Source organism: Xyrauchen texanus, chromosome 38, assembly GCF_025860055.1.
Source record: "Xyrauchen texanus isolate HMW12.3.18 chromosome 38, RBS_HiC_50CHRs, whole genome shotgun sequence".
Taxonomy (NCBI): Eukaryota; Metazoa; Chordata; class Actinopteri; order Cypriniformes; family Catostomidae; genus Xyrauchen; species Xyrauchen texanus.
The window spans coordinates 12,692,166-12,711,563 of NC_068313.1; the positions used below are offsets into that span (position 1 = coordinate 12,692,166).

The window sequence follows — 19,398 nt, forward strand, 5'->3', positions numbered from 1 at the left end:
CAGATAATGATCTGCACTCAGTTTTATTCAGCTGAGGTCAATAGGGGAATTCACTGAACAGATGCACCACTTTTGGCTTATTCACTAACATCCCGCAATGTAGTGGCGAGTTCGCTAGCAGGCACAATCAGTGCTGAATTTGCGCTGCTCTTAAGTATTTCAATTAAGTCAATATAATTTATTTTCGAGCAAGCACGTCTCATTTTGAAAAATAGGCTTATTATAGATTTTGCTTCATCCATAAAAATGTCCTGCCCGCAATTCACGTCGCACTATTTTCGCCAGGTGAAAGCAGGCGTTAAAATTAATTTTATTTGTAAAAAAGTGATGTACATGTGTACATTTTCTGTCAATAATATCAGCAGTCATTGAATGATGGAGAATAACGGAGTGTCATAACCTGGTATACATTCAGATCCACGGTGTAGTCAAGCGCATTTTCGGGATGTTAAATCGATGATTCAGGTGTCTGGATCACAGTAGTCAGTGATGCTGTTAAGTCCTGCCAAAGTGTGTTAGATAACGGCGGTCTGCTGCATCTTTTGCTAGCCCGCAGGATCGGAATTGAGTGTGCTAATTACATTCAGGAGCAATTTTGTGGGCAGGTCTGCACCATTGCCTAATCACCATAACTCCTTCAGTAATTGCTTCGAGCGGTAAAACCAGCGCAGACAGTGCAAATAACTGACACTTTTACTGGGCACAATTCCTTCCATGTGAATATCCCCCATTGTGTTGTACCATTTTTTATTATGACCATACTTGCATCTTTTAACAAAAAAAGCTCTACGAACTCGTCAACTTTTACTAACCAGAGGACTTTCTATGAGCAAAAAGAAGCTTGAAGGAATAGTCCACTCAAAAATGAAAATTCTGTCAGACAGATGGGACAGACACAGTATTCCCATGTACAGTATGTTATAAAATCTGATGTCAGACCTGTCTTTGGTCCATTTAATGGTGGGTGTCGGCTCGCCCACCGAGCTGCATGGCAGCCGCACTTCCTTCATCCATGGGGTGGTCACCGTTCCACCGAAAGACAGAATTTTAGCAGGAGCTGAGAATGAGAAATGCAGGGTTACTCTACATCCGGAACCATTGGATATACACAAAGTGGGAATTATGAGGGGGATTAGGGGTGTCTGACCCTTCTGAGAAATATTTGAAAACAGAAATGTTATAGTTGTCATTTTAAAAAGTATGCATTTAGGGACAACAGACATGTAAGTAAGAAAGCTATACAAAGGGAATTCACTTGTTGCGCATAAGCTGTCAAAGAACTCATTAAACTTCAAATAATTTTGCTTTTGAGTAGTTGAATGAAAAGAACACAAACACGCATGCACGCGCACACACACACACACACACACACACACACACACACACACACACACACACACACACACACACACACACACACACACACACACACACACACACACACACACACACACACACACACACACACACACACATACATTTCTTCTATTGATTTCTGACCCAGAAAAAAAATTATTGAACTACCCCCTTCATTTTCTTCCTCTCTCTCTATTGTCTGGCTTATTGGCTGGGTCATTGTTTGCCATCTCTCTCTCTCATTTAGTTACCTTAACTCCTGTCCAAATAATAAAAAACAGTTTATCCCCCAATCCATCAGGAGAGAATGGACAGACAGAGGGTAATGGGAGAAAAGGAGGAAAAACAGAGGAAGAGAGGAACAGTGACAGAAAATGACCCATAACTTCCTGTGATCACACAGGACCTTAACTATATAAATCAGTTTTAAATTTCTACATAAAAGCTTGGTAAATAAAACTAATTTGCAGCCATCCTTAACATTTCTGTCAAACTGTCCATTATGAGACCATATTTCTTCTACTTTATTGCATGCGGTCAAGTACAAACATGATTCTCAGACATTGACCTTCATGAAGATGAGCATCTGACTGTCTACGTTAATAACTTGCTTACTTAATTCCAAATTAAGCTCTAGTCAGGGGTACACACCTTTGCCAGCAGGCTCAACGGTGACCTTCTCGCTGATGTTGCCTCGACCAGCAGTAGTGACGGCGGCCGCCCAGATCAGGTACTGCTGACCCCGGTTCAGGTGGGTGATTCGATATATCAACAGCTCAGGGTTGGCTTCATATTCACTGGGTGCCTGAGATCATTGCAAAACACGTGTAAGGTTACAAAAAACAACAACAACAAAAAACCATGGTATTAGCATGTTGCTAAGCTATCAACGAGATACATTAATAAGCATAATAATACAAAGCTCACACAAAGATTGGGTACAATAGTCAATTTTAGATTAGAAGATATTGAATGATACTACTGCTTTCATTTTTGTAGCTGGAAAATGCTGAACTCTGTGTGTGTGTGTGTGTGTGTGTGTGTGTGTGTGTGTGTAGAGAGAGAGAGAGAGAGAGAGAGAGAGTCCCAGGGGGCCTTACACAAGTAGATGAGAGGGTAAAAAAAAACAATGCCCCTTGACACACTAGATCAGTCAGCCTCATATAACACTAACAATAGAAGCCGACTCATGAGAGATATCTGCTGCTCACCTCAGCATGTGTTACACACACACACACACACACACACACACACACACACACACACACACACACACACACACACACACACACAATGTTGGTGCGGTTATCCTTATGAGGACTCTACATAGACATAATAATGTTTATACTGAATGAATTATAGATTCTATCCCCTAACCCTAAACCTACCCCTAAACCTAATCCTCACAAAAAACTTTCAGCATTTTTACATTTTCTAAAAAATATGGTTTAATATGTTTTTAAGCGATTTGAAATATGGGGACACTAGAAATGTCCTCATAAACCACATTTATAGCATAATACCCTTGTAATTAATTACCAGTTTGTAACCTTATAAAGCACCCAAACACGCCTGCACACACACACACACACACACACACACACACACACACACACACACACACACACTTGTTGTGTTTCCATGTTTTATGGGGACTTTCCATAGACATAATGGTTTTTATACTGTACAAACTTTATATTCTATCCCCTAAACCTAACCCTACCCCTAAACCTAACCCTCACAGAAAACTTTCTGCATTTTTACATTTTCAAAAAACATAATATAGTATGATTTATAAGCTGTTTTCCTCATGGGGACCGACAAAATGTCCCCACAAGGTCAAAAATTTCGGGTTTTACTATCCTTATGGGGACATTTGGTCCCCACAAAGTGATAAATACACGCTCACACACACACACACACACACACTCAATCAGTAATAATATTATTATATTCACTTTTACTATAACGCACAACAAAAACATAACCATATCACTGTATAAACTCACACAGAAATGACATTGTGTTAGGCTGCGCTGCAAGCAGTTCAGTAATTGCTGTGTATTTAATAGAGCCGTGTGTCTGCTGTCCAAACGCATGCTTGTCATGGTAAATGTCTGATGCCCACAGATATACATACACAAACACACACACTGGCATTCCCACCAATCACCCTGAATCCTTCCTCCTGTCGTACACTTGGCCCTGGCACTAACACTTTTGTTTTTTCAGTACCTCAAGTGGTACTGCATTGTGCTTGCTTCACCAAGGTCATGGGTTTGATGTCCAGGAAACACACGTGATGTATAGTTTTAATGCACCGTAAGTTACTTTGGATAAAAGTGTCTGCAAAATGCATAACTGCAAATGTCTGCTTAACTAAACCTTTTAGAAGAAAAGTCAGCCTAGAGTGATAGAAGAACATTGAGAAATGATCTAGCAGGGCGAGACAGAGAAAGAGAGAGTGAATGGAATGGATATGTAGAGGATATAATAAATTGTAGAGATAAGTGATATGAACAGATGAGATGTCACTGTCAAAAAGTCATTGTGGCATAGTAACACTGGATCAGCATCACAAAACATACATACATGTAAAAAAAAAAAAAAAAAATATATATATATATATATTACATATCTTCAAAACAGCTCCACATGAGTCATTATGAGGCATAAAAATCCATGTTTAAAAACAAATCATAAAAAACAAACCCTCCCCAACACTACACTGCGGCCTACCCCTGGTTGCTTTTTATTGGATAATTTTGAACTTTGTCATTGTTCATTAATGTAGTTTACAAAATAAATAAAAAATATAAAAATTAATAGAAATCCCCCACTGTCAGATTGTTTGACAAGTTCAATTAGTGATAGCTAAATAATTAGTGGTTAAATACTAATTGTTAAATTATTAGTTCTTAAAAAAAAAAGAAAAAATTGCTCTACACCTTTAAAGAATTGCCATAGCTTTTTTCACCAATTCATTTACATATGTAAATTTGACATACATGATAAATTACGCCATCACATGATTTAGCTACTTTTAATGACATTTCAGTGAGACTTCCCATGATAAATAATTGGCAACACTGCTTACATCTGTCCTATGACACTTCTTCCGGCATTTGGCCCTGCCCACTTACCCGCACCAGATCCATGCAACAGATGACCTACAATGTGCAAAGTATTTGCCCTCATCAGGTAAGCTCAACAGCAGCTGCCACTTTAACTATTGTTTCTGCCATACCTTTCTTTCTTTCTTTCTTTCTTTCTTTCTTTCTTTCTTTCTTTCTTCTTTCTTTCTATCCTCAACGAAGCAGAACCTGGCATTGAAGCTGTCACCGGAAGTGGCCACTGCATCGCTGTATACCTGTAGAACAGCTCAATAGGCGTACACAGGTCCTCTCATCTTAACTTCCACCCGGAGCAGTGCCTCCACATTTGGATGCTGCTCCGGCTTCAAGTCACTTGAGCTCCATCACAGCTTTAAATTGAGTCAAGGGAATCAAAGTACAGCACTGATTTCAAACTGAACTGATATTCCAACACACTCAAGTTTCAAACTGGTTCTCCCGCTCAGGTGTTTAATTCCTCTCAGCCCTGATAACTTCGCCGTGGAGCCCGCTCTACTGGGCATTCCATCAGAAGTGATCATTCCTATGCCCTATTCCCTTCAAAGACTTTCAACCCACTGTGATGGCTAAACGTTGTGGGGCTTTCTGAACTCGCCTTTTATTGGACCTTATGTTCAAAGCTATTTCACAAGACTATCATTATTGTTCTCCCTTCAAAATGCCCTTCGGAGGGTGATTTATTCCATTTGGAATGCAGGGCCAATCACACAACTAGCAAACTTCCTCTCAAACGACCGCTAGTCTAAATTATAAACATCTCTCCAAACCAGAGTGACCTTTTAGTGTGAGCTCGCTGCCGCAGCAGCATCTGCGTGCGGCTGCATACAGCTTCTGTGCGAGCAAACGCAAGCAAAGTACGGCTCCACATGCGGCGTGTTGCTCTCCACATCACTACTTAATTTCGCAACGAGTCTTGCCTCCTCACAGCATTTGCGATCGCATTGCCACACAACTCTGATAACCACGCAGTAAACTGCAAACGTTTAATTATAGGCCGTCATATGACTTTCTCTCCTCCCACAAACCAGGAAGAACGTTATCTCTTTAATCTCACAGAAAAGTCTTCTCTATTGTGTCACATGTTGTCGGTTATTTTAAAGCAATTCTAAATGAATGGAACATAGACTCTTAAATTTTACCTTAGAGCCTAATTTGTACCTGTGTCTACCTTTTAAAGTGGCTCAGAAAATCTGTCATAATTCAGCGCTCCACACAATCTTAAAGTAACGTGCTGAAATTAGCGCCAGATGATTCGGCCTAGAATTAGCCTTTTATCCTCCGAATATTTCAGTTATTCTGTAGAATTTAGTACAGGCTATAATATAAAGAAGCAGTATTTAAACAACAGCAGATGGTGTCCATACAGTATATTTTAAATCCAATTCTCAGGCACAAACTCCATGTCATAACGAGATGAGTCATCTCATCCCAATATAATACAGAATTATTTAATTACTTATTACGTTCATAGAATAATCTACTAAACTCCCAAACCATACATATAAGCTAAATAATATCAGACCACGGACATTCATCCAATAACTTTAGTTTCAATTGCCTACTAATTTAATGACAAATCATCCCTTTATAAGTCGTCACATTATGCACATACGTAAATTTGTAAAGTATCCTGATTGCTTCACATATGACCCAGAAATTTAATCAAGCAAATAAGTTAAGTTTGTTTCTGCATCCTCTACCCTGCTTACAATGATATGGAAATGAGAACACTATTTTTCCACTACAATAAACTTCCTTTATTCACCTGCTTGGATCTAGCGATCACCACTGCTCATGCACTTCCATACCACAACTGATTAAATGTTAATCCCTCTATGGTCCGTAGGCCTCTGATGGTTGTTTAAGCCTAAATAAGGAAAACTGACCAAGTTAATCTCCCTATCAGGGCAATCTAAACACCCTTCTCTCAATTGCTGCAATCCGTAAATCAGTAAGGTGCCCTGGAACTACTTGCTAGATTTTAATCACCCTTGAAGGCCATTGAATTTAGCACCGCTTCTCTACCAATAATAAGTTGTAATAATTATAGAAATCATAAGTGTCCATTGCTTTCCCCCTAAGGTGTCCGCAGATGCAACATTTCGTTCTCCACTACTCGTTAAATACCCTAATCGCCAGTGCCTCTTAAAGCTAAGCGTTTCTGGGGGCCTGGGTAGCTCAGCAAGTAAAGATGCTGACTACCACCCCTGGAGTCGCAAGTTCGAATCCAGGGAGTGCTGAGTGACTCCAACCAGGTCTCCTAAGCAACAAAATTTGGCCCAGTTGCTAGGGAGACTAGAGTCACATGGAGTAACCTCCTCGAGGTCGCTATAATGTGGTTCTTTCTCTCTGTGGTGTGCGTCGTGAGTTCTGCGTTGATGCCACGGAGAATAGAGTGACGCCTCCACACATGCCATGTCTCCACGGTAACGTGCTCAACAAGCCACGTGATAAGATGCACGGATTGATGGTCTCAGATGTGGAGGCAAAAAAATGTGTCCTCCACATCTTGGATTGAGTCACTATGCCACCACAAGGGCTTAGTGCATTGGAAATTGGGTCTCCAGCTTGAGCCCTCCATTATGGACAGTGAGCAACAAATGTTTACCTTTGCTTCATTTGAAAGATTACATGAACATGTGAACTCATGAAATTAAGTTCTTAACAAAATTTCGGGAGGTGCATGTTCATTTAATCCAACCAATCAACGCTGGAGTAAGCGTAAATAAGCCGCTGCTTACTTCTGTCCTGCCACAGTTCTTCCAGCATCCCTCCGCCACCCCAATTCCACGTGGCTAGTTACTAAATCAGACAAGGAAGTCTGGGGGCCACAAATGTTTACGTACTTTTCATTTCAAAGATTACATGAACATGTGAACTCATGAATTCGGGATTGGAATAAGGTAGTAAACTATAGCAGTGTAAACATCTATAGCGGTGAATGGGAGACAACAGCAAATATTATTTTTGCATTTCTTTTTGCTCAAAGGTAAAATAAATACTCCACTAACACAACTTTAAAAAATAGGTAAAAATATCAGCAGTGGATTACAGCAATTAGAGAAAGACACCGCATTTACTGTCACTCCCTCAGCAGCTGTATATGAAACCCATCGCAGCATTGTTTTTTATGTGCTTTTAGCACATTAAGTATAATGTTTTCATGTTGCTAACCTAACAATACAATATAAGGTAAAATGTTATAAATTTACAATAAATACAAAAATTTAAAATATGAAGTTTGCTAGTTTTTAACGCTGTTAAAAAAGGCAGTTCCCTATCAAAAAGCTACACTTTGATGCTGCGCTGAATTAGCGCTTTGGGAACAACTTATGGTGTGACCAGCTGTAAATATGTGTGCAACATGTCAATGAAATTGACTAGAATTTATAGCCTCTGCTGATGACATCATTGGATGCGCCTTTAGCAGGGCTATAAATAGATGCGTCACAGGTGCATCGTCAGATCTTTTGTCTTCAGATCACTCTGTGTGTGTTGTGCTTGTGTTGAGCCTGTCAGAAACGTTCTACGTTCCTCTGTTAGGAGTTAGATTTTGTTAGACAGTGCGCAGAAACCTTTCTCTTTTTTTAACAAAAAAAAGACTGATTTTACACTCTATGGTTGAGAGGGACACACACCAGTTTTGATCACATCCAGCTGGTCCTTCCCGTGATCCTGAAGCGCGCTCCGGCGCCTCTTTGGTTCATAAGGGGGACCGTGAATCTCTTGAGTCTGCAGACTTCGAGTTACCCTCCTCTGAGCATACCGTGCATGATAATAAATCATCGGAGGAATTACTCGAGGTGATTACTCATGCGGTGGCCAGGCTTCAATTTGACTGGCCACGCGAACAAGAGACCTCCAAACGCTCCAAGTTGGAGGACAGATTTCTGTCTGGTGGCCAAGGGAAGGGAACGCCTCATCAGTCCTTTCTTTGATGACCTCCGTGACGTGCTCTCTCGTTCATGGAGGAAACCTTATACTTCCCTTGTCGTCATGCCCTTATGTCTAAGACCTCTTGCGCTCTTGTGAGCACAACTAGACAACCGTAAGGGTCCGGATATCCGGAGTGCGGAGGCGTGGGCATTCTCGTTCCCAAAGCGCTAAATCAGCGCAGCATCAAAGTGTAGCTTTTTGATAGTCTCAGTTTACTTAACTGTAACCCCTGTTCCCTGATAACAGCGAAACGAGATGCTGCGCTTCATTGCCACACTGGGATGCCCCAGGACTGCTCTTCAGACAAAATACTTGACGATGCACCTGTGATGCATCTATTTATAGCCCTGCTACAGGTGCATCCAATGATGTCATCAGCAGAGGCTATAAATTCTAGTCAATTTCATTGACATGTTGCACACATATTCACAGCTGGGCACACCTAAAGTTGTTCCCAAAGCGCTAAATCAGCGCAGCATCTCGTTCCGCTTTTATCAGGGAACAGGGGTTACAGTTAAGTTAGAAGAATTTTTTTTTTTTTTACAAAATACTATTGCTGCCAATGTGGCAAGCTATAAAACTATTTAAAAAAGATACATTATTTGCTAGACATATAACTACTGACACAATGTAATGTGCACATCCGGACCTTTGCTGGGAAGGAAATGTAGAGACCGGACCCAATCACCAAAATATCATCATAGTCATGAGTCAGTGTCTCATAAACTTCTGACTCTCAAGATGTTTTTTCTTATGGAAATTACTTCTCTAAAAAGATGTGGGTATCTTACAGGCTCTGTCTGTCTTGCCAGCCTGCTTAGATTTTGCCCCAGGAATGGCTAAAGCAATTTTGCACCCTCATCCTGAATACCTGCCTAAGGTTCCTTTCGTGGGTGGCTGTGGCTCAGTTGGTAGAGCGGGTTGGCCACTAATCGCAGGTTCGAATCCTGGCCCACACGACTCCACATGCCGAAGTGTCCTTGGGCAAGACACTGAACCCCGAGTTACTCCCAATGGCAGGCTAGCACCTTACATGGAAGCTCTGCCGCCATTGGTGTATGAATGTGTGTGCGAATGGGTGAATGAGTCACAGTGTAAAGTGCTTTGAATACCGTTAAAGTTAAAAAGGCGCTATATAAGTGCAGACCATTTTACCATTCTCGACTTTACATTCGGTCACTCTTGTAGCCTTCTGCTCCCCGCCATTTACAACGCCAGAGCTGGAAAGACTTCACAGATTTTGTCTGGTCCGTGCCCTTCAGACTTATGTCCACCGCTCTAGCCAGTGGGGTAAGTCAGGGCAACGTTTGTCGTTTGCCATGGAGGCCGCAACAGGGAGGCGGCCGCCACCAAGTAGACAATGTCGCATTGGGTGAGGGACGCTATTGCGGTCAAGCTTCGCCAGTAGGTACCTCCTCTAAAGCCTTGGATAGAGGTGTCCCTCTGCAGCATGTTTGTGATGCGGCAGGCTGGTCCTCTCCGCACACATTCCTAAGATTTTATAGTTTGGATGTTCATCCCACTCCGGGCTCTTATGTCCTTGAGTCAACATCACAAGCTCATGTCTGAGACCTCTCGTGCTCTTGTGAGCACAACTACACAACCGCAAGGGTCCGGATATCCACAGTGCAGCGGCGTGGGCATTCTCGTTCCCAAAGTGCTAAATCAGCGCAGCATCAAAGTGTAGCTTTTTGATAGGGAACGTCTCAGTTTACTTAACTGTATCCCCTGTTCCCTGATAACAGCGGAACAAGATGCTGCACTTCATTGCCGCACTGGGATGCCCCAGGACTACTCTTCAGACAAAATACTTGACGATGCACCTGTGATGCATCTATTTATAGCCCTGCTACAGGTGCATCCAATGATGGCATTAGCAGAGGCTATACATTCTAGTCAATTTCATTGACGTGTTGCACACATATTCACAGCTGGTCACACCTAAAGTTGTTCCCAAAGCGCTAAATCAGCGCAGAATCTCGTTCCGCTTTTATCAGGGAACAGGGGTTACAGTTAAGTTAGAAGAATTTTTTTTTTTTACAAAATACTATTGCTGCCAATGTGGCAAGCTATAAAACTATTTAAAAAAAGATACATTATTTGCTAGACATATAACTACTGACACCATGTAATGTGCACATCCGGACCTTTGCTGGGAAGGAAATGTAGAGACCGGACCCAATAACCAAAATATCATCATACTCTGAGAAAAGGGTCAATAAAGTGGGATGTTAGCATGTTGCTAAGCTAACAAAGCAATACATAGCACAGATATATTGGGTTCTGATTAGGCCTATATTGGACTTTTTTCTATACTTTGTGGTATTGAATAAAATATTTCAAATTACTGTCAACGCATTTACCAGTCTTCATGTCTAAAATGCTGTCTAGGTCGGTAGCTCACTAGGTTCCTCTCTCTTTGGTACACAATCTCAATCTACCCCTGAAATTGCTACCTCCTTTCTCCCTTGTTCATTTCGATTCACCTTTTTCCTCCTCTCTCACTGTCTCTCTCTGCGTGAATCAGGAAACAGAGGTGCACGTGGGAGGGGTGAAGTGGTGTAACAGATATTAAAATATTCCTCCGGTGTAGAGATAGCGGTTATCCGGGGAGCGATAGAGGGAGATAATGAAAAGAGGAACAAAAGTACTCCCCGCACACTGAGTCTGACCCCCCTTCCACCTTCTCCTCTCACACTCATTTACATAGTAATCACCCCTATACTCCGTAAGAGGCCAGAGAGAGAGAGAGAGAGAGAGAGAGAGAGAGAGAGAGAGAGAGAGAGAGAGAGAGAGAGAGAGAGGAGTGATTTGTGAATGAGTGAAAGAGATAAAGAGAGTGAGCTTGTGTAAATATGGACAGGTACATTAATTCAGTAAGAGAGTAAACAAATTATGTGTGTGTGTGTGTGTGTGTGTGTGTGTGAATGTTTGTCAAAGAGGTGGTTATAAATGTGATAGATCCTGTGTGATGTGTGTGTGTGTGTGTTTGTGTGTGTGTGTGTGCTGTCAGCTTGTTTCCTGCCCTCCCTGATGAACAGATGAGGTTGTCTAGGCAACGAGATGAGACGCAGATATGCAAATGAGTTTGGGAGGGTGAGCTTGCATGCACACACTGCAGTATGAGCCTCTCATTTACACACACACAATTACACACACATATCCTGCTGATACTGCAGCACAACCTTACACATACAGAGATTAAAAAGACACTTGCCACACATCCAGACACAAATAGACAACACTATGAAATAAACAAAAATGTACACTTAGAATTAAAAGAACACTCTCAGACTGTAAAATACACAATTATTTTACACACCCCTCACAAACCCCTATGAAATAAGGCACATATTATGTGCAGAAACACAGCGATATTAACTCTTGCATGCTTCAAACACACACACACCAACACAAATATTCCTGCTTATAAAAATATTACTTAACCAAGAGATGCCAATGTTAAAATGATCGTTAAAAAGACATTTTCCCTTTCTTGCCTTACCGGTTGGCCCGATCCAGGGCTGGAGCAGTAGATTGTGTATTTGCGGATGATACCATTGGGCTTGACAGGGGGAAGCCAGGAGACCACCACGCTGCTGGTAGAAGATGGCACGGCTTTGATGCCTGCTGGAGGACCAGGGTCTGAGAGAGATAGAAAGAAATCTAGATTCATGTCTGACAGGGGCATAGTGGTGTATTTTTTTGATAAAAACATGGCTAACGATTTTTATGTTCTTACAAATTTTTTTAAATTTTTCAAAATTTTTCTAAACTTTTTAGGATCCTGGTTCCAAAACCTAGTGAGCTGCCTTTCTGTCTTCTCTCTACTGCCTACAAAGGCAGCATCCTAACTGACATGGACTCTCAAAAGTATCCTGATTTGGAACATTCTAATTAGGCAGCAACTCCAAGTGTCACAAAAACAATGTCCCTCATGTGATGTGCACCAAAGATGCAACTCATAACTGATTTCTAATAAGAATAAAAATGTAGCGTTATCAATACTTGTCAGTACTGAACAAAATAAACATAAAATACTGCCTTAGAATTTGGTCAAAAGAGTTATTATGCTCTTAAGGCAGCATCATTTTGCTGTCAATGATGCCCTACAATGCTGTCTAGGCAGATTAGACTTTGGAAGAGAGCTACAGGTAAAGTAAGAAAAACTGGAAGGCAAAGAAAATCACTTTGAGAAAATGCACTGTAGGCAGAGCTTCTTACCCTGAGACTAAAGCACAAAATATACTTGGGTCAGACGTGAATGCTAAGCGTCTGTGTACAGGACACGTGACACAAATTTGGTCATTAGCAGAGTGCTCGAGCATTGATCACGTGTGGCCCGTATACTCTGAATTTGCATTTATTAGTGGGTCCACAAGGTGGCAACATTCACAGTTGAGCTGTTGCTGTCATGAATAAAGTGCTAGAAGATGATGTAATCACCGCTAAACAACAGGAAACAACAAAGTTGGAAAGAACAACAGTGGATGTCCATGTCAAGAGCACCTGTGTGAGGAGGTCAGGAGACATCCGCATTTGTAAAACTCAAGTCTGAAGGAATATGAAGACATCTTTATGGGTTTAACCGCTGAAGAGAAATAGTCCAGAATGTTGTAACAGTCGTACCACACATGCACTAACCTTCTGTGTATGCGCACAGTCAAAAGAAGTATACTTTGAAAGGCGAGCATTCAACTTTATTCAGACGTTAACCGTTTATGTCAAAAAAGTTAAGTGTGTGTGGTTCCAGGGTCTTTTGGAGTGGATTGACCCAAAAACCACTAATCAATCCAGCTTCCTTATGCCACTACCCTATTTCTGCATCATAGAAATAATCGTCATACTTTAGTGTGATTGTGTGTCTACAATTTTCAAGAAGACGCATGGGATTAAGATGGATTTGGAAAAAAAAAACGTCATCATTACTAGGGTTTAGTCTAACAGGGGTTAATCCATGTGGGGTTAATCACCATTAGTGATGGTGTAATTGCATTTCTTGTGCCTTAAATTATGGAGAATAGTAGTCATTTGTGAAATTCGATTTTAGATACCCACAGCTCCGCACACTGTAATAAACCATTTTTAAAAAGACCCCAGAAAAGCTGCAAACACCTCAAATGTCCAAAACAATACAGCGAGAAAGGGAGAAAGAGAGAAAGAGTCCAAAAAAGTGAAACTAAAATCATAGAGAAGGAAGTCCTTGGTCATATTGACATTACATATATTGTACTGCTAAACTTTCGCACACTCCTATAAGCTTTAAAATACCTTTGCATCTCTCATCGAGGGATGGGCGGATCAATCTTGAAATAGCATAAAAATAGTGATCCAAAGTGTGTATTTTTGCCCAAGAGATTGTTTCACTTTTAATTCACAATTCCAGTGGGTCAGAAGTTAACTGTGCCTTTAAGCAGCTTGGAAAATTCCCAAATATTATGTCAAGCATTTAGGCAATTAGACAATTAGCTTCTGATAGGCAAATTGTCTCATTGGAGTCAATTGGAGGTGTACCTGTGGATGTATTTTAAGGCCTACCTTCAAACTCAGTGCCTCTTTGCTTGACATCATGGGAAAACCAAAAGAAATATGCTAAGAATTGTAGACCTTCGCAAGTCTGATTCATCCTTTGGAGCAATTTCCAAATGCCTGAAGGTACCAAGTTCATCTGTACAAACAATAGTATGCAAGTATAAACACCATGGGACCCTGCAGCCATCATATCGCTCAGGAAGGAGACACATTCTGTCTCCTAGAGATTAACTTAGTTTGGCGTGAAAATTGCGAATTATTCCCAGAACAACAGCAAAGTACCTTGTGAAGATGCTGGTGAAAATCTATGTCCACAGTAAAACAAGTCCTATATCGACATTACCTGAAAGGCTGCTCAGCAAGGAAGAAACCATTGCTCTAAACCCCCATAAAAAAGCCAGACTACATTTTGCAAGTGCACATGGGGACAAGATCTTACTTTTTGGAGAAATGTCCTCTGGTCAGATGAAACAAAAATGTAACTGTTTGGCCGTAATTACCATTGTTATATTTGGAGGAAAAATGGTGAGGCTTGCAAGCCGAAGAACACTATCCCAACCGTGAAGCATGGTAGTGGCAGCATCATGTTGTGTGCGTGCTTTGCTGCATGAGGGACTGGTGCTCTTCATAAAATAGATGGCATCATGAGGAAGGAAAATGATGCAGATTTACTGAAGCAACACCTCAAGACATCAGCTAGGAAATTAAAGTTCATCACAAATGGACAATGACCCCAAGCATACCTCCAAAGTTGTGGCAAAATGGCTTAAGGACAGCAAAGTCAAGGTTTTAGCGTGGCCATCACAAAGCCCTAACCTCAATCCGATAGAAAATTTGTGGGCAGAACTGAAAAAGCATGTGCGAGCAAGGAGGCCTACAAACTCAGGTACACCAGTTCTGTCTGGAGAAATGGGGAAAAATTCCAGCAACTTATGGTGAGAAGCTTGTGAAAGGCAACCTAAAACGTTTGACCCAAGTTAAACAATTTAAAGGCAATGCCACAAAATACTAACAAAGTGTATGTAAACTTCTGCAAATGCCATACATTACAGCTATTTGCACCTCAATAGTCTGGTGGAACCACAGAAATATATGACAAACTAATCAGTATTTGTCACTGCAGTGGCGTGGAGTGTATAGACGGTGTGTGAATCTGTACTGTTGTACTTGTGACAGCGGTTTGAATCTGCCTTTTGTCCCACTCTTTTTCCCATTCGATTTTCTATTTCCACTCTTAATATTTCCTTTAATACTACTTAAAATAATAGATAAAATGAATATAAATGTTGATTTCATCGCAGTGATTTGGTCATGGTGAATGTCAAGGATTGCCGAGAAGGGTTTGATCTGGAGGCGGGGACTGTCGATCGCATTCGCTCCCGCGTGACACCATGGTTACTGTATTAAAACCAAGGTTATTTTTTCTAAGGTAAGGTTAAGGTTAGGTTTAGGAGTAGACGTGATGCCCATATACTGCATGTTAGTATTTAAATATGGGTGAAAATAGTATCAGGGTGTAAATAGCATATACCATTTATACATCTACCTTTTTAACTGGCTAAATATTGAAATGACCATAATTACCCATTTTATTCCAAGAATTAACAAAAACATTCCATTTGTAGTGGTATTGTATTGATATCAGTAATATTGGCTTTGACAGTACTAGAGAGTACCAGAGAGTTGGTATTGGATTAAAAAAACAATAAGTGGTATTCCCTATCCCTACGCTCCTCTTCTCCATGACCCAGACACCCCTTATTTCCCTGAACCCCCTTAACCCACCAGGGAAAAGAGGAGAGACAGATATTGCCATAATCCTATCCCGACCAGTGTAAGCACAAAATTAATTTCAGATAATCCACAAAGAATAAAGACCCCCCCCCCCTTTCTTAATTCTTATTAATTGTGCTAATGGATTATTAGAGGTTACATTTCGCCAAGGTGACAGTTTCCAGCATCCACAAGACCTGGACCATGCTGCACTTGCCTCAAGCTAATAAGGTCTGTGGCAAGGTTCCCTACCCCACAATCTACCACACCCACCCACCCAGGCATACACACACACCCTTGAGTTTGTATGGAGTTGTGTGTTAAAAGGAAGTGGCTTTCACATAATGTGGCTGTGTGTTTGAAAGGAATACGGGTTCTCCATTGTCTAGGTTGAAAGCTCACTGGGCAGTCACAATTATATTCAGCAAATCAAATCCTTTGAATCTCTTTTCCAAAACCAAGTGAGCTGCCTACCCAGACATGATTTTAAGGCATTATATGAATGCTCCAGCTGCAAAAGCTGTTCCCAAAGGTACGTAGCAGTATTAAGTTACATCCTTTTAGGACAAAAAATTAATAAATGCAGCATGGAGCAACACATGTATCCTTTGCGTGTAAGGTAATCCCAGATGGTGGACGGGCTCAAGAGAAATGTCAATGCCAATTATAAATAATTATCATTCAATACTAAAAATTAGGAATAAAATCTTACAATCTAATTAAAAATGTACTATTTCAGCCCTTATTTGTAATATACTAATACAAAAAAGGAGACTCTTCCAAAGTCTAGGAGCCGCCATTGAAAAAGCCTGGCCACCCTTTGACTTAAAACAAGAGTGAGGGACAGAAAGAAGAAACCGATTAGATGACCTAAGGGAACTAGAGGCTGAATATGGTTGAAGGAGCTCAATTAAATATTGTGGAGCAAGTCAATTCAGGGCCTTGAAAACAAATAATAACACTTTAAAACAGATCCTAAAACGGACTGGCAGCCAATGCAATGAGGCCAATACAGGGGTAATATTTTCCCGTCTCCTCACACCATTTAAAAGTCTAGGTTCCGCATTCTGAAAGAATTTGCAGATGATCTAGAGAGTATTTAGGAAGACCCAAATAGACAGTAATCTAACCTAGAAGAAATAAATGCATTAATAACTGTTTCCAGGTCTTTTCATCAGAACATATTTTTACTTTGGCAATACATTGAAGCTGGAAAAAACTGCCGTTTAAGACAGCACTGATCTGCTTCTCAAAATTCAAAGATGAATCTAGAATGACACCCAGAGTTTTGACATTACTACATAGGTTGGAGACAGAGGACCTAGCTGGTTACCAATATCTGCGGTTGAAAGGAGAATACATTTTTTTATTTTGTTAGCGCTTTATTTTACAATACTGTTCTACATTTACATACTATATAATTAAAACAACTACAGTAATTACTAGGTACTAAACCTAAACCTGACCCCAACCCTAAACTTAAACCCTATTCAGTACATGTAGTTACCTAATATTACTCAGTACTTTCTTGGGTACTTACACTGTAAGTATAATGAAAGTACAACCATATTTTCTGCTTCATTATCATAAAGCTGTAGTTCATTTCCAACTAACATTTAAAGTAGGGCTGTCAATTGATAAAACATTTTAATCAAATTAATTACATAATGTCCAGATTAATTTATCACGATTAATCAAATTTAATCACATATACAAATATTTGCTGAGAAAGCCCCTCATATAAAAATAATTCAATGTATAATGATGAAATAATTATATAGTTATCTTTAAATATTAATGTATTAATTATTGTATATATGTATATATATATATTTATTATGAGGGCTTGTTTAAGGACCCGTCGATGTACACTTGCATCAGACATACTTGTGTAGCATCTCGGATGCATTGCATCATAGACACACATTTTTAGGTCACTGTGTCAAGTTAAATATAGTTTAATACTTAGAACACATCTTGAGATCCCTTAGTTCGGATTTACGCTCCATCAAGTGTTTTGAACGCAAGAACGTAACGCATGTTTGTGTTGTGTTTTCTGCCGGATGGTTGTTTTCTTCACTATAAAAACTGTGCATTGCCATAACAGCTGAAGTTTCAATTACTGGCCTCTGGAATAAACAGGTGGTACTACAAGCTTGCATTTCTCAGAAATCTTCCACATTACGGTCCGGGGGGGCATTGCGATTAATTGCGTACATTTTTTTAACGCGTTATTTTTTGTGAAATTAATCGCACAGAATTAACGCATTAAATCGACAGCCCTAATTTAAAGTAATTTAAGCATTGAAACATATTTAACAGGGAGCAACTATTGTCCGACTTGACCGAAAGATTACAATGGTATGCAAAATTTGATTTCTGGATAATAGAACCAAGGGGAGGAACATACAGCGAGACCAAAAGCAGCCCAAGAATTGAACCCTGAGGAACACCATAAGACATAGTTGCATGTGACGAAAAAGAAAATCTATCATTTCGGTAAGAAGCAAACCAATCAAATACAGGTCCCTGCAGACCAAGATGTTGTAAATGGATGTCATGATCTACTGTGTCAAATGCTGAATAAATAGAATAGATCAAATAAAATTAAAATTCAGCATGATCCAGAATCAGTTGTAATGTAAAATATAATTGGTGACTTTGAGTAAAGCAGATTCAGTAATATTATGTACTATGTAACTATTAAAGTATAAATTAATGTACAATTTTGTATGCTAAGATACTCTGATGAATCTGAAATGTTAAAGCATGCATTAATTTATCTCTGTGTTAATTCATCATTAGATTGACCTTTTGTGTGTGAGTGTCAGTGCAAGCAGTATATAACATCTTTAAATTATTCAGTATGTCTTTGTGATATATGATCAGTTGCCGTGTGTGTTTGTGTGAACTCACGGTCTTCTCGGGTTTGTATGTAGAGAACATTGCTGCGGACGCCGTCCCCTGCCTGTGTGTAGGCCAGCACCTGAACGCTGTAGTTTGTAAACTTCTCCAAACCTTTCAGCTCCACCTGCTCACGAGTGGTGGTGATGTTCTGCATCTCTCCCCATTCTGAGGGATGACAAAAGAAAAACATCAAATTACTTTTTACCCTCTCCTGCATGTTCAAATACTCAAATAACAGCAGTCTAATATGAACACACGAGGAGAACCATGTTTACACACAAACCACTTACAAAAATGTACCATGGAATTTTCTGGTGTTTTCTGGACATGTACCATATTATCGTTATTATTTGATGCACCTTGGATTACCATATGAAAACTATGGCATATGAATACAGTAATCATTCAGTACCATATGAAATTATCATGGTATAACAAGCTGATAACATAACTGTACCAAAAACAAACTAACAAAGCATGGCAGACAAGGGAAGTGTTCAGGAAACCCAATCATTATATTTGCAATGTAGTTTGGTTACGCTAGATGCACAGAAATGTATGATCGCTTTATAAAAATTTTTATTTACTTTTTTGTTTTACTATATTTGTGAGGATCTTTTCAGAAATTTCATCCTCACAAGTATAGCAAAATCATTTTGTGAACACCTTTGTTTATACCTTCACCACTACTTCTTCACTCACAAAGACTTAATATACCCTTAAGATATAAAAGACGACAACAAAAACACATAAACCTGTC

At 40.0% G+C, this 19,398-nt stretch overlaps 1 protein-coding gene across 1 annotated transcript in view; it reads right to left on the bottom strand.

Annotated features, from left to right (window-relative positions):
- LOC127632067 (cell adhesion molecule DSCAML1-like) overlaps positions 1-19,398 on the bottom strand; it is a 175,145-nt gene that overhangs the window by 18,117 nt on the left and 137,630 nt on the right. The window contains exons 19-22 of the mRNA XM_052110544.1: positions 18,648-18,803; positions 11,932-12,071; positions 2,008-2,161; positions 940-1,057 (exon numbers count right to left, since the gene is read on the bottom strand). Of these exons, the coding sequence (XP_051966504.1) occupies positions 940-1,057; positions 2,008-2,161; positions 11,932-12,071; positions 18,648-18,803 (568 nt within the window). The remainder of the gene's footprint in view (positions 1-939; positions 1,058-2,007; positions 2,162-11,931; positions 12,072-18,647; positions 18,804-19,398) is intronic.